At 49.2% G+C, this 16,471-nt stretch overlaps 1 protein-coding gene across 1 annotated transcript in view; it reads right to left on the minus strand.

The window, feature by feature from the left end:
* Window positions 1–456: 456 nt before the first annotated feature.
* Cfap77 (cilia and flagella associated protein 77) overlaps window positions 457–16,471 on the minus strand; it is a 131,293-nt gene continuing 115,278 nt past the window's right edge. The window contains exon 6 of the mRNA XM_059259920.1: window positions 457–1,433. Coding sequence (XP_059115903.1) covers window positions 1,311–1,433 — 123 coding nt within the window. The 3' untranslated portion in view covers window positions 457–1,310. The remainder of the gene's footprint in view (window positions 1,434–16,471) is intronic.

Here is a 16,471-nt window from a genome sequence, read left to right on the forward strand (position 1 = left end):
CTGCATGATGACAATGGACTAAACCTCTGAACTGTAAGCCAACCGCAGTTAAATGTTTTCCTTTATAAGAGTTGTGTGGCAGATCCAGGGAGGCTACATAGCAGGGGGGACCCTAGGATGACTGTGGCTTATAATAAGTTTTGGTTTTACTCAATAATTGGGCAAGCTACCGTAAAACATTTTACTATTAGGATAAGAATTTGTACTGTATCAAGCTGATAATAGAAAATAAAATAAAATTAAATAAAAAAAAAAAAGAGTTGTGTGGTCATGGTGTCTCTTCCCAACAACAGAACACTGCCTAGGACAGGCTCTTAGAGTCCCCAAAACTGGCCTGTCTGAGGGAGGGCATGGTGTAGAAGTTGGCATATCTTGAAAGTCTCTGTATAGCAACACCCACATCTGAAATTAGTTTCCTTCCCTTTACAGTTTGCTTTCAAATAAAGACTCATGGCGAAGAGGGCAAGTCATCTTTTATATTTAAAATAAATCAGTTTGTAATTTGTGAGGAGAAGCCAAAGGCACCGGGGAAAGATGGGATTCAGGTACTGAGGTATTCCACCTCTGGAGTCCTCCAGTCTCCTGCCCCCACACAAGGCGCTCTCCTCTGGAGGGGTGAGCGACATCCAGGTAGTCTTAAGAAGTCCATGCTGGTCTGTGTGATTGACAGGGCCACAGCACTGAGGGCGGGGGCTGGCCCTGAGTAATGAACTGCAGGCTCTTTCTGCTGTCAGGGGTCCCAGAGAGAGAATCCCACCATGTCGAGACCCCAGACATCCCCAGAAGGGCAATTAAAACTCATGTTTGGAATATGAAATGAGGGCTTTCAAAGCCTGCCGGGGTTACACTTTCTGCAGGAACATACAGGTCGCTTTTGGCGCCTGGTAGTCAGGGCTGTGAAATTGACTCATAGCCTGGATTTGTTTATTTATTTTAAAACTTCCTTGTGATTTTGGTTTATCTAGTAAGGCTTGCAAAGAGGCAGAGTGGGTCTCCTGGAAAAGGAAGAGGAAGTGGAGACAGAAGGAGAAATGGACGAGGAGAAAGGCAGAAAGAGGAGAGGAGGAGGTGGAGGTGGAGGAGAGTGAGGAGGGGGGGGTGGCTCCCTAGGCAGAGGGAAATTGGGGGTGAGACAAGACAGAAAGGTTGGGGGGCTCGGGGTTCTTATAAAAAAATAAGACTTGAATCTGAGGTCCCTGTGGCAAAGAGCTGTGTCAAAATGTGGGTGCACCTTCTGGGGTCTGGAGGAGAAATATGAGTTCTTCGGGGATTTTTCTACTGCACCAAGGAGGCTCCTCCTGTGGGGAGAACTAGGGGTGGGTGTAGTTGCCCATCCGCAGGGTGCCCTGGCGCACGGCATACTCTTCCTTGTGGGCCTTCAGAGCTCGCTGGCGATCAGCCTCAGTGGGGAATGTAGCAAGATGGGGACCCACCTGTGGACAGAGGGAAATGACAGGTGCTTGAGGCTCAGTTGAGACGGTCCTGTGCTCCCCACCCCTCCCCAAGCCTCAACCCCAGAGCAGTAATGGAAGCAGCTATAGGGGGGCGGGGGGAGGCAGAACAGTGCTGGCCCTAGCTCTGGGCCTGGGAGAGACAGGCAAAGGTAGCAAGGACAGTGGCTGCCAGGTGGCAGCAGCTCCTAGGTTGTTCTTTCCAGCTTATTGCTAGGGAAGAGGTGTGTCCAATAGATGTCACCCCACAGTGACCGCGGTTGACAATGACTAGGACCTGGCAACCTTCACATGGTGATTTTCTACCATTTAGCCCCCTCTAAAAAGAGCCAGGAAGATGGTTCAGGGAATAAAGGCGCTTGCTGCCAAGCCCGAGTTCTACCCTGAGGAACACCACATGACGGAAGATGAGAACTGGTTCCAGTGAACTCCTCCACAGGTGCATTACACACAGGTCCTCGAACACACAGACACGCAGACACACAGGCACACACACACACACATACACAGAGAGAGAGAAAGAGAGAGAGAGAGAGAGAGAGAGAGAGAGAGAGAGAGAGAGAGAGAGAGAGAGAGGTCACATTCTTTCCCCAAGGGGACAATCTAAGTTCTCCTCTCCTGTGTGGACAAGACCCTCAAGAGTCCCAAAGCCAGAGTGCAGGGACATGTCGCCTCACAATGTAGGAAAATGACAAACAGAAGGCATGTGGGAAGGCTGGGCATGTGGCTCATGCTTGCCTAGCATTCGAGATGCCCTGGGTCTCATTCCTGGCACCAAATAAAACCCAGCCTGTAATCCCAGTACAGGAGAGGCAAAGGCAGAAAAATCAGAAATTCAAGACCATCCTTATCTACACAATGCGTTTAAAACTAGCCTGGGCTACAGGAGACCATGTCTTGTCTCAAAGTAAAACAAAACAAAATAAAATGTAAGAGGGAGACAAATTTAAGAAGTGACAACTTCTGCACTTAAGATTGTGTCTTGGGACACTGGGGTGTAGCTCAGGCTGAGAGTATTGGCTTGTGCAAGGCCCTGAGTTCATAACCGATGTCACAAAGTGCAAAACTTTAAAAGGGGAGGGACCCCTGCAGAGATGCCTCCGCAGTTAGGAGCATTTGCTCATCTTGCAGAGGACCTGAATTTAGTTCCCAACACCCACATGTTCACTCACGACCTGTAACTCCAGTCTCAGGGGATCCAACACCCTCCTGTGGCCTTCTTGGACACCAGGCACACACATGGTACATAGGTATACATGCAAGCAAAACACTCACACACATACAAATAAAAACTTTAAATCTAAAACCAAAAAGAGGCAGGGTTTTATGCTACCAGCTGCTCAGCTTGCTCTTGTCTCTCCAGAAGCAGTGGCAAGCTGAGCACCTGCCTCCTCTTCTGCTGCCCCTGGACTGGTTAGTTCCAAATGCGGGGAGACCCCACCCACCAGAACAACGTCCCCAACATGGCATTCGTCCTTGGGATACCCTCAGGACAGGAAGGGTGTAGGCTCTGGCTGTCCACTGATAACTTCTATGTGTTTTCTCCCTCTCACTCATTCACATCTATTGAACACAGCTCTGGGGCAGACACAGGAGCATAACCGTGATCAAGGAAGACTCAGATGTGCCCTTCTGGAGCTGACAGTCCTGTAGGAGAGCAAGTCCCAACAACTTCCAGCCTACTTCTTTACAGTCAGCGAGGGTGGGTGACTACAATGATAGACAGCATCCTGAATCCAAGACTTGGTGGGTTCAGAGGAGAGGGCCTGGAGAAGAGACCTGGGGAGAGCCAGAAGAATGTGCAGGGCTTTTCTAGGCAAAGAGAGGGCATGCCTGCCTACCCATCTCAGTTATATCAAGTTCAAGATGGGATGGGGTGGCTGGAGTAGAGGGCCAACATGGTTTTGTACTGTCAGGAGCACTGGTGGCTTCAGGATAATGCAGGGCCTCAGACGTGAGGTCCTCATCAAGAACCCAGGCCAATGTCAGCCTTGTAGGTGTGTGTCTGGGTTAGAAGCCTGTGTGTGTGTGTGTGTGTGTGTGTGTGTGTGTGTGTGTGTGTGTGTGTGTTCCACTATGGGCTGGTGCTTTCGGAAGCCAGAAGAGTTTGTCAGATCCCCTGGATCTGGAGTTACAGGTGGCTGTGAGTCCCTGGGAACTGAACTCGGGTCCTTGGGTCCTCTTAAAGAACAGCAAGCTCTCTCTCTCTCTCTCTCTCTCTCTCTCTCTCTCTCTCTCTCTCTCTCTCTCTCTTTGGTTTTTTGAGACAGGGTTTCTCTGTGTAGTTTTGGTGCCTGTCTTGGATCTCGCTCTGTAGACCAGGCTGGCCTCAAACTCACAGAGATCTGCCTGGCTCTGCCTCCCGAGTGCTGGGATTAAAGGTGTGTGCCACCACCGCCAGGCTATCAGCAAGCTCTTTTAACAGCTCAGTCATCTCTCTCTCTCCAGCCCATCCAACTTCTATTGTGACAAGGTCTCCCGCTGCACCCAGAGCTCACCAATTAGCAAGACCAGGGGTCTGCCTGCCTCTGAAACCTCCCCTGCCCAGGGCTGGGGTAACACACATATACAACCACAAGTGGCTTGTAAACAGTGCTTCTGGGAATTACAAACTCGGGTCCTTATGCTTGGCAACAGGCACTTTACCAACTGAGCCCACTCCTCAGCATCTTCTCACAGCCTTCCTGAAGCAAAAGGTGAGAGAAAAAAACAGGAAGGAGGATGCGGGGAGTCTCCGGCTTGGAGCCCAACATGCAAGGAAACGAGTCCTCAGGGCAGCGCTGGTCCAGGGCTGGCCCCACGGGAACAGACGACAAAGAAACCTTTCCCTTCCAAAAGACAGCTGAAGCTTCTCAGGAAAGTGGTCCAGTGAGTCTCTGGGCCTTGGGCACCCAGCTGAGGGGTCATCCAGTAGCTCATTCTGAGGTCTCCCAGTCTCCAGGAGGCCTTATAATCATAGAGCCTCTGTCCCTAGTGACTGGTTATCAGTCCATTTTGCCTTTTAAAATACAAGCATTTTATTCCTAAGTGTGTTTCCATAATAGTAATAACTTATGCACAGTTTTACAAAATGCTTAACATTATGCAAAATAACTTTCCATGTTGTTATAATGTCACTGTAAAAATAATTCTCCTTCTTCCAAGAAGAGTGTTCTGTGGGGACATGGTGGCACATTCCTATAGTCCCAGCTGCTGGGTAGGCTGAGGCTGGAGTACAGACCTGAGGCCAACTGGAAAAACTGATGAAACCTTGTTTATTATTATTATTGTTGTTGTTGTTGTTAAATAGTTATTTACTCTTATTTCTTTTAATTTATTTATTTTTAGTTGCGTTGGTATTTTGCCTGCATGTCTATATGAAGGTGTCAGATCTAGGAGTTACGGCTAACTGCCATGTGGGTGCTGGGAATTGAACCTGGGTCCTCTAGAAGAACAGTCAGTGCTCTTAACCACTGGGCCATCTCTCCAGACCCTACTTACTCTTATTTTATGTGTATGGGTGCCTTGCTTGCACGTATATGCATCATGAGCATGTAGTACCTGTGGAGGCCAGAAGAGGGTGTCAGGTCCTTTTGAACTCAAGTTATAGGCAGTTGTAAGCTGCCCTGTGGGTGCTGGGAACTGAAACCTGGTCTTCTGCAAGAGCAGCAAGTACTTGTAATTTTTTTTTAATTATTATTTATTCATGCATGTGAGTTTTTGCCTACATGTATGTCTGTGCACCACATGCGTGTGCCTGGTGCCCTTAGCAGTCAGAAGAGGGCGTTGGATCCCCTGGAACTGGAGTTACAGAGCTGCCATGTGGATTCCTCTGGAAGAGCACCCAGTGTTCTTAATCACCGAGCCATCTCTCCAGCCCTGCAGCAATTCCTCTCAGCTGCTGAGCCATCTCTTCAACCCCTCAACCTTGTTTAAAATAAATAAATATGGATGATGAGATGAGTAAGGAGTAAAGGCACTTGTTGCCAAGCCCGATGACCTGAGTTCCAACTTGGACCCCCACAGGAAGGTGACAGGAGAGAACCAGCTTCACCAGGTTGTCCTCTGACCTCCACACGCATCTCCATCACACACACAATAATAAAATTTAAAACCACGTGGGGCTTCATAACACTGAAAAATAAAAGATCATTCTGAAAGAAAAAAGAAAGATGTGGCATGGCTGGACACATCTAATTCAGCACTCAGGTGACAGCGGCGGGGGGCAGAGTTCAAAGCCAGCCAGGACAGGAGATGGCGTCCTCAATTGCTCCCCACCTTGGTGTCGAGACAGGGTGTCTCGCTGACCCTGGAGCTCACCATTTCAACTAGGCTGGCTGGCCGGTGAGCTCCGGGGATCCACCTGTCTCCACCTCCTCAGCAATGGGGTTACAAGCACCTGCCACCACACCTGGCTTCTTCATGTGTGTCCTGGGGATTCCAATGTGGTACTCAGGCTTGTTCAGCAAGTACTTTAGCCACTGAGACATCTATCTCCCCAGCCCAGAATAGTATTTTGTTGGTTGGTTGGTTTTTACAGTTTGTGTGTGTGTGTGTGTGTGTGTGTGTGTGTGTGTGTGTGTGTGTGTACGAGTATGGGTGCACACAAGAGGCCAGGCCAGCTGACTCCAGCTTCCAGGGATCTGCCTGTCTGTTCCTATCTTACCATCACCTGGCTTTTATACACAGGTTCTAGAGGTCTGAGGCAAATATCTTTACCAGCTGAGCATTTCCCAACCCTGACAAGAAGACACAGAGGAGGCCATGAAATGACAGAATAGAGGTTGAAATGCTGGACCTTGGCCCAGAAATGCCAGCAGCCACCAGAGCCTAGAGGAAGAGGTAGGATGGGCCCTCCCCTAGAACCTCTGGAAGAAGGCCATACCTTGCCTTTGGATTTCTCTTCTCCAGAACTGGGAGAGAATACATTTCTATTGTTTAACCTCCAAGCTTGGGTTGATTTGTTATAGGAGCCTCAGAAAAGAACACATGCCTCAAGGCGGTCCTGGGCACTCCTGCAGGAGACGGAAGCTCCATGGACCTATTCAGCTGACTCACATCCTATAGAGAAGCCCTGTTAGAGATGTTCTTTTGTGGGGCCCAAGGAGATAACACAATTGGTATACTGGCTAGTTTTGATTGTCAATTTGACAGAATCAAGAAATCACCTGGAAAGAGAGACTCCCAGAAGGGATTGTCTAAATTGCTTTGGCCTGGGGGCATGTCTGTGGGAGATTACTTGATGTGGGAAGGCCCAGCCCACCGTGGGCAGCACCATTCCCTAGGCAGGGGATCCTGAACTGTTTAAGTGTAGAAAGAGAGCTGAGCACTAACAAGCTTGTGCTCATTCTCTCTCTGCCCTTGACTGTAACTATGACCAGCAACTTCAGGTTCTTACCTTAATTTCCCAGTAATGATGGACTGTCTGTGAGCTAAAATTATTTCTCCCTTAAAATTGCTTTTGTCAGTGAAAAAAAAATTTTTTTGAGACAGGCTTTTTCTGTGTAACAGCCCTGGCTGTCCTGGAACTCACTCTGTAGACCAGACTGACCTTGAACTCACAGAGATCTGCCTGTCTCCGCCTCCAAGGGCTGCGATTTAAAGGTGTGCACCACCACTGCCCGGCTTGATCATGTATTTTATCACAGAAACAGAATTGAAACTCCACAGTTGGCAAACTGCTTGCCTTTTGAGCATAAAGATCTGAGTTGGAGACCCAGCACCTACGTACAAAGCCAGGGGTGGTGGGATGTGTCTTTAATCCCAATGCTAGAGAGAAAGAGACAGGATCTGGGGCTGACAATCTGGCCTGCTTGGTGAGCCCCAGGTCCCAGTTAGAGGTTTTGTCTCAAAAGTTAAGGTGAGTGGGGGGGGGGTGCGGGAGAGATGGCTCAGCAGTTGAGAGTACTTGCTGCCTTTGCAGAAGACCATGAGTTTGGTTTCTAGTACCATATGGCAGCCCATAACCAACTGTAACTCCAATTCCAGGGGATCCAGTGTCCTTTGCTAGCATTCAAGGGCACAGCACACATGTGATACACTTACATACATATAGGCAAAACACTCATATGCATAAAATGAGTATATATATAATAAATATAAAATAAATTGAAACTTTAAAACACTAACACCCACACATAAAGACATGTTCATTTTGCAAACCCCACTTACCAAACAATCCCACTGAAGCAGAAACATGCATCAATCCATCCATCTAGAGTACATTTATTAAGCACTAACTGTCTACTGAGATAGTTAAGCTTACACCTCTTGGTTGCTGTTTTTTGATTTTATTGAGACAGGGTCTCTCTACATAGCCCTGCCTGTCCTAGAATTTACTATGGTAGACCAGGCTGGCCTTGATCTCAAAGAGATCCACCTGCCTCTGCCTCCTGAGTGCTGGGATTAAAGGTGTTGTGCCACCATGCCCAGCTAAACTCACCTGTCTTACCTGTCATCAATCTGAGCTGACTGGGTATGTGGGTTATGGGAAGTTCTTTTCAGAGACTGGCCACAGGCATCCCTCACCTGCTCTGCCCTCAGTAGCACCAGGCTAACTCTGGGGCAAGCCACAGCACACCACTATGGGCCAGTCCCTGCACTGGACTCACCTACAATGGGAGCTTGGGTGAGCATGCACACATAGCCCCAAGGGTTCCTCAAGGCGTGGTCTTATTTCAGCATGAGGCCTGGTCCTGGAGAAGTGTTTAAACAGGGTGGACCCAATAAAGAGAGGAGGGGTTGGATAAAAAGGATATAATTCATGTGACCTCGGGTGGTCGGTGAAGGTGGACCTCGGAGTATTGGGAGGGGAAGGTAGACTCTAGGAGGGAAATAGTGTCAGCAGAAGGAAGAGTTAATGTATCCCTCCTGGGCTTGGAACAGCCTGAGGAGTGAGGCTCAAGGGACCTGCTCAGGGGTCAGCCTGGTGGCTCTTCTGGAAGCCAATTCAAGTGAATAGAAAGAGGAGGAGACTGAGGGTGTGGCTCAGCTAGTGCTTGCCTAGCATGCAGGAGGTCCTAGGTTCCCCCAACATTGCATCAGCTGGGCATGGGGGCACACGCCTGTAAATCCTAGCACTGGGAGGCAGAGGCAGGAGGATCAGAGGTTCAAGGAAGGCTTTGGGGTTAAGCTCTTGTCTTTTTCAACGGCTCCCCTTACAAAGGAGCCACTTTCCACCCTGGAGGATCCCGTTAAGCATCAGCCTGAGAGCCCCTGTATGCCATGACCCTGAGGCCCTGTGGAGTCAATGATGAAGAACGGTGGAGTAAGGAATTCCTTCTGAGATGCTTCTAAATTAAGCCATCTGCAGTCTGTCTCTGCCTGGAGCTAAGAAACTGTAATGGCTTTGGCAGGAGACAGCTTTGCTGAGTGGAGCTCTGAGCCACTGTGAGGTCAATGCAGGTAAATAAGAGGTCTGCATGGGAACTGGCAAACTGGTAACCCTACCCCTGGTCAACAAAGGGGTGGCCCTGCTTAAAGGCAGGGTACTACACAAATCTAAACATTTCTCAAAGATGGACTTGCGAGTCTTTGCCACAGTGCCCACAAAGGAAGACAGGACAAGCCTTGCCCATGCTGCCCAGCGACACAGTTGCTAAGCACACAATTGCTGAATTACAGTTTACACCAGAGCTGTTAAATGAGACCTAACTTTATGTGGATAGGCAGGGTCTCTAGAGAGGATGAGGAACATTGCCCAGGGGAAGGGAGAAGAGAAATGTCCCAGACAGGAGAGATTAACCCAAGGTCTGAGGTAGGATGAATTTGGGCAAATGAAAGCAAGTGTGGCCTGGATCAGTGAGCCCAAGCAGGGAGCTGAGGGCAGATACCAGGGTAGATTTGTCCCCAGTGTGTGTAGGGGGCAAATTCCCTCACAGGCAGTGAATGCCCTTTGTTCTCTGCAGCTGGATTGAATAAAAGATTCCCAGAAACGGGGGGGTGGGGGGGGTGGGGGTGGTGGTGGTGGTGGCAGAATCCTCGGGAAAACAGTACACTACAGGTAGAGAACTCCTGGCTCTCCCGGAAGCAAAAAGCAGATCTGAGTCTCCAGTGAGCCTGGAGAGGAGGAGCCCGAGCCAGCCTGCCCAGTGCCCTCTGGGCTCCACCATGCCCTGCTTCCCCTGGGCTCCACCTGCAGACAGCCACACTCTTCTAATAGGCTCCGAGGAGCAGGTTCCAAACCGGGTGCCTCCTCCCTTGTGCCGTTGATGTTGCCGTAATGTTGTCCTCGGATTCACTGTTCATTCTCCTGCTTCTGCGAGTTAACAGTTGTTCTTTCCCCAGTCTCTACAGCTGTCTGCTTGGCCAATTACCCTTTCATCTGAATGTTTTTCTACTATCAGCGCGCCGACAACAACATCAGCAATTTGCCTCTAGATCTCTTCTGGCTCCTCTTGCAAATTTCGACTATTTTTACCATTCCCTTATTTATTTATTCGTTTGTTTGTTTTGTTTTGCCATCTGGACCACAGCTTCCCCTCCTCCTTTCCTCCCAGCACCCACCCCCCCACCCCCCACCCCCACCCCCACCCCCCACCCCCCACCTGCTATCCACTCCTCCTCCTTTTCTCTTCAGAAAAGGGCGGGCCTCCCATGGATATCAGACAGCCGTGGTACATCGAGTTGCAGAGAGACTAGGTACCTCCTCTCCTGTTAAGGCTGAATGAGGCAACCTGGTAGGAGGGAAGGGTCCCCAAAGCAGGCAACAGTCAGAGACAGCCCCTGCTCTTGCTGTTAGAAGTCCCACAAGAAGACCAAGCTACACAACTGTAACTTATATACCATCCCCTTTTAAAAAATGCTTTCTGAGAATATAATCGCATCCTCTTCCCCTTGTCATTCTCTTTTAACCCCCCTCAATATCTAGCCCAGGCTAGCCTTGAACTCACATTATACCTGAGGATGACCCTGGACATAGGATCCTCCTGCCTCTGCTTTCCAAGTTCAAGTACAGGTGTGCACACCACCACACCTCATTTAAAACATTTTTTTCCTTGGGCCAAGTTTATTCTGTGAGAGAGTATATATTACAGACATGTGGACTGAGATGGCCGGATCAGCGGAAGAGACTTGAGTGCAGAGCCACAGAGATGAGGTAGAGCTGGCCAGGGAAAGGGATGTGTGCCCTGTGGTGATGGAAGCACAGGCGGAAGCAATGAGCAGCTGGCTGCCAGAGTGGAGGCCTCCATGGCCAGCAGACCCAGGGACATGGGATCTGGAAGTGACATGCAGAGAGGGACACACCACTCCAGGCCCATCGGATCAGCAATAGCAGTGTCTGATACTAAACACAGGGATGTTTTAGTTGGTTGCAGTGAGGAGCACTTGCAATCCCACCAATCGGGAAGCCGAGAAGTATTGAGGTTTGAGACCAGCCTGTGTGGTCCAGTGAGACCTCATCTTAGCAAAAATGGGAGGCTGGCCACACGGTGCAGTCGGTAAAGTGCTCACTGCCCAAGCATGAGGACCTGGATTCAGGTTCCCAACAGCCGCACAAAAGCCAGGTGTGATGGCTAGTGCCTATAATCCCAACACTGGGGGAGTGGACACGGCAGAGCCTGGGTGCTCACTGGCCGGTCAGTCTAGCTGAAATGGTGAGCTCTGGGTATAGTGAGAGACTGTCTCAAAAATAAGGTGAAAAGCAGCAGAAGTTGACCTCTGCCCTCCATACAGGGACATACACAGACATAGGAGAGTGTGCCTCCTCCCATATGACACACACACACACACACACACACACACACACACACACACCACACACACACACAACACACACACACACACACACACACGAACTTTCATCTGCTAGTGGTTAGTGAGGGACTAATTGGGGCCACTTTGGGAAGAGTTGGGACTCTAAGATAGGACTTGATCACAGCCCATGAATCAGGGGGTTCACATCACATGGGAACCTAGAGAGACGTTTCAGAGTGTCCACTAAGAGTTATGTATGAGGCAGCTTCATGGTGACCATGGAATGACCACTGGAACCTGGAGCACACCCCCTTGATGGACCACGCCAATGAAGCCTGACAGACTGAGGCTGTGGTTGCTCTGCCTGCCTATGTGAACACTGCAGAGGGCCCTCCAGCATGGCAACCCCTCGCCCCATACAGCTCTTTAAATGCCAGTGAACTAAATCAAATAAAGCCATGGATTCAGCTCATCAGTGGCCCCATCCATACTGCACAGGCTGGGTGCCCGAGTGGCCAGTAGCCACTGCAGTGGGTAGGATTCTCCAGAGCAGCCCAGCTCCAGAGTTATCGGAATCAACTTGTAGACGCTTCAAAGCCCTGAGGTTGTAAGAAAATTATCACAGAAAATGGCTACAGACTAGAACACAAGCAAGACGACATCTAAAGATCTATTTTTATTTTATGTGTATGAGGTTTTTTACTTGCGTGTATGTCTGTGTACCATGTGCATGCAGAGCTGGCCGAAGCCAGAAGAAAGCGTCAGATCCCTGGAATTGGAATTGTTAGTCACCATGTGGGTGCTGGGAATTGAACTCAGGTTCTCTGGAAGAGCAGCCAGTGCTCTGAAAGACTGAGCCATCTTTGCAGCCCCACTTTAATGTGAAAAACGGAAGACACATAAAGACATGCCGTGTCAGTCAAGTGCATATGGTTTTTGGCTGCCTGAGTGTTCCTGCTCAAGGTCAAGGGCAGATAGCATTTTGCTTTCTCCTCCTCCTCTCTTGCCTGCTCCATTCTTTAGCTTGAGCCTCTGCTACAGATGGGGAGTTTAAGCAGTCACAGTGGAGTTCCTCTGGGGACCAAAGCAATCAGGATTGGCCATAAGCCCCAAAATGGTATCTTACAGCTACTTGGATAACTGTGCCAGAGACAAAGTGGTGGTGGTGGTGGGTGGTGGTCGTGGTGGTGGTGGTGGTGGCGGTGATGGTGATGGTGGTGGCGGTGGCGGCGGCGGCATGTGTACACGCCCCTCCCACACTTGCAATGGCCAGGAAAACTCAAACCCATAACCATGCTGCACACTCCTAGGCCAAGCAGCATCTCCACCGAGCCCACTAGACTCCCAGGCTCTGACCCATACCCACTGTTGCCCCCCCAACACTTGGCTCCTCGCCTTAGCCACACACACAGTCTCCAGTTGGATACCAAGCTTTCCAGAGACAGGTCTGAAGCCCGATAAGGCAGATGGAGGCTTGAAGGAAAAACAGCCAGAGTAGGAAAGAGGAAAGAAAGAGAATCCGCTGAAGAACTGGGGGGGGGGGGGGGGGCGGGGAGGGGGTGACAGCCACTGAGGTTTAGTTGAGTTTTTTAAGTGACAACTGCTCCGGTGACTGGGAGAGAGATCCTGCTGTAAAGATTGAGGGGCTGTCTGCTCTAATGAGAGACACTTGAAAATTATGGATCAGTCCCAGGCCAGTAATTTCTGTCAAGTTCAGGGCAGCTGGAGGTCAGAGGCCCCAGTAGAACACTAGTCTGGGCAAGACCTCTGTGGCGAGCAGGCTGGAGCCTCCCCTGTGATGTAGCAGGTTGTGGTTTAAGTAATTAATGAGGAGAACAATCTCTCCTGAGACATCTGGTCCCCTAAATTGTTATTCTGCTACTGGCTCCAAAAATAGACAGAGCAAGGACACAGAAGCCGACCCTCCCTGCTGACACACGCTGGGGCTTCAAAGCACATCCGACCGGGGCTGTGCAAGCAGCCTACCGCCTCCCAACAAGGGCTCGCAGCGCCGAACCACACCGTCCTGACTCACGAGTGGAGATGGGTTGGGAGAGGAACCACCTTCACTCGACAGGAGAGGGGACTGGAGTGCAGAGACAGACACCAGCCTGAACAGGTCCCGCTACTAAGTGGCAAAGTCAGAACAGGAAGGCAGGTCCATGTCTACCCACTCACCAGGCCGGGAGAAATCATGGGCAATTGTGCCTTTGAAAATGAGACTCTGGGGCCAAAGAGGTGGTTCAGTCAGTAAAGTGCTTGCAAACACAAGGCTTGAATTTGATCCTCAGTACCCACATATGAGTTGGGTGTGGCAACACTCCCCTGTCATCTCAGCACTGGAGAGGCAGAGATAGGCAGATCCTTGGAGCTCACTGGCCAGACAAAATCAGTGAGCTCCAGGTACAGTGAGAGATGCTCCCTCAAATAAGGTCAGTGAGATTCCTCTGCAGGGAAAGTGAGTTGGATCCCCAGAACTCACGTAAAGATGGAAGAAGAGATCTGACTCCACAAAGCTGTCCTCTGACCTCCCACCCAACACGGACATCACACATGTGCACGCACAGTAATAAATGAATAAAATAATTTTAAAAGCACAGAGTTGGAAAACGGAGAGAGAGAAGATGAAGAGTGATCGAGGAAGACGTCGATGTTGACTTCTAGCTTCCACATCCATGTGCACACATGTGTCACACAAACAAATGAAAGTCTACCAGGCTCCCTCCATCATGCCTTAGGATTGGCTAAGGCCAGTCTGCAGCAGATGAAAACAAAATTGGACAACAAAGCTGTTTGCTCTTGCTGGCAGATAAACACTTTGGCAGCCTCAGTCACAAGGTAGCTGTCTGTGGCTACACTTGCCACAGACGTTCAGGTCAGGTCACACTGCCACTCTGGCACATGAGGCCTACTATGTAAGTGAGATCTGAGGGCACACCCAACTCCTATAATCACAGGTCAGCCAGCACCCTGCTCTGGTGCCCACAGGACAGGGTCTGCACTGCTTGTTCATTTGTTTCAAGAGACTTGAGGGGTTTGGAAAACAGCTCAGACAACATTCACAAAACCCCAAAATGCATGGGTTCTTTTGTTCTCTCTCTCTCTCTCTCTCTCTCTCTCTCTCTCTCTCTCTCTCTCTCTCTCTCTCTCTCTCTCTCTCCCCTCTCTCTCTCTCTCTCTCTCTCTCATAATCCCAGGAATGAGAAGCAGGGACAGGGCTTGCCAATCAGCAAATCTAGCCAAATCTGCGAGTTCTAGGCCAGTGAGAGAAGCTGCTTTGAAAAGAGAAGGAGAAAAGAAAGGTAGACTACCTGAGGACTAACACCACAGCCGTCCTCTGCCCTCTACACGCATTTGTGCACACATGCGTGCACAGCCCCTCACAGACATGTACACACACACAAGAGGGAGAGACTGGAGACCTGACTATTTTCTTAGCACTCAAGTGTAGAAATCAATTATTTGGGCATATTTATAGTTTGTTGTTGTTGTTGATTTACCATCATCTCTATCTCTCCACATCTCCAAAGACACATCTAGCCCAGTAACAGTCACTCCCAACCTCCTCAGTCACCCTCAGCTTCCTGGCCCTGTGGACGGGTATGGTTCGCAGTTCATACACCTGTGGTTCTTGGGGATGGCATTTATCCCTTGGCATGATGTTTTCAAAGTCTGCCCAGGTTGGAGGCTGGACATACCTCATTTCTCATGACTGAGCTGTACTTCTTTGCATGGACAGGACGTTGTTTCCTTTGCTTGTGTATTAGATGGATGCTTGAGTTATTTCCATTATCCACTTTTTATTTATTTACTATCACAGATGCTGTTAGGAATACCTGTGTACAAGTCTTTGTGTGGCTGTATGTTTTAATATCTCTTGGGTATACCTAAGAATAGAGCTGCTGTGCCCTGTGGGACTCTGTTTAAGCCTCTAGCAAACTGCCAAAATATTTTTGCAAGGTGAGGTGGGGCATTTTTATTTCCACCAGCAACATTTGGGTGCTCTGGTTTCTTCCCAGTCTTGTCAACACTTACATTGTCACATTCATTGTAGCCATACTCATGGGTGCAAGGGCAGCTCATTGAGGCTTTGACCCACTTCCCTGGTGGCCAGTGATGCTGGCCATCTTGTGTGCTGATGGGCAGTCTGAATGGCATCTTCAGACTGTCTTTGTTCAGGTCATTTGCTCATGTTGAATTTGGGGGCATTTATCTCTTTATTATTGAGTTGCCATATAGCCTCATATATCCATAGGTGCAAGTCTCAGACAAGGCATGATTTGCTGGCCCATAACTCACCATGTAGCCAAGAATGGCCTTAAACTTCTAATCTCCAGTGTGGATTCACAGGTGTGTACTACCAAGCCCAATTTTCTTTTCTCTATCTTGAAAATAGTATTGGAGTGATAACAATTTTTTTTTCTATTTTGGTTAAGTTCAGTTTATCTGTTTTTCTTTAGTGATATATATGTATATATATGTGTGTGTGTATATACATATATATATATATATAGTTTGTTTTGTTTTCTTTCTTTTTTTTTTTTTTTTGGTTTTTCGAGACAGGGTTTCTCTGTGTAGCTTTGCACCTCTCCTGGAACTCACTTGTTAGCCCAGGCTGGCCTCGAACTCACAGAGATTCGCCTGGCTCTGCCTCCCGAGTGCTGGGATTAAAGGCGTGTGCCACCACCGCCCGGCTTTGTTTTCTTTTTTTTTTTTTTTTTGGTTTTTCGAGACAAGGTTTCTCTGTGTAGCTTTGCGCCTTTCCTGGGACTCACTTGGTAGCCCAGGCTGGCCTCGAACTCACAGAGATCCGCCTGGCTCTGCCTCCCGAGTGCTGGGATTAAAGGCGTGCGCCACCACCGCCCGGCTGTTTTCTTTTTTTAAGACAAGGTTTCTCTGTGCAATCTTAACTGTCCTGGAACTTGCTCTGTAGACCAGATTGGCCACTAACTCACAGAGATCCACCTGCCTTTGCCTCGGCCTCCCAAGTGCTGAGATTAAAGGCGTGCACCACCACTGCCCAGTGTAGCGAGTTATATTTTATTTCCTTTTGCATGAAGAATCATCTTGATGGAACATTAAAAGAAAGAATTTAGGAATACAACTAGTTAAGAGATTTATTTAAATGGCTCCTCAAAGCGTTCCCCAAGGCAACAAAGATGGATGTAGACCCTCCCTCCTTAGGTAGCTTCAAGTCACCTGGCCATGGGACAATCAGTGTGTATGTGTGGGGTGCTGGGGGGGGGACTCATCTCTCTATGGCAGGGTAAAACATAATGAATCAAGAGGCAGCCAGAGGCCAGTGGGGCCTGGAAAAGGCATGAATATGGACTCCCCAAGCCTTG

The sequence above is a fragment of the Peromyscus eremicus genome, chromosome 4, assembly GCF_949786415.1.
Source record: "Peromyscus eremicus chromosome 4, PerEre_H2_v1, whole genome shotgun sequence".
Classification (NCBI taxonomy): Eukaryota; Metazoa; Chordata; class Mammalia; order Rodentia; family Cricetidae; genus Peromyscus; species Peromyscus eremicus.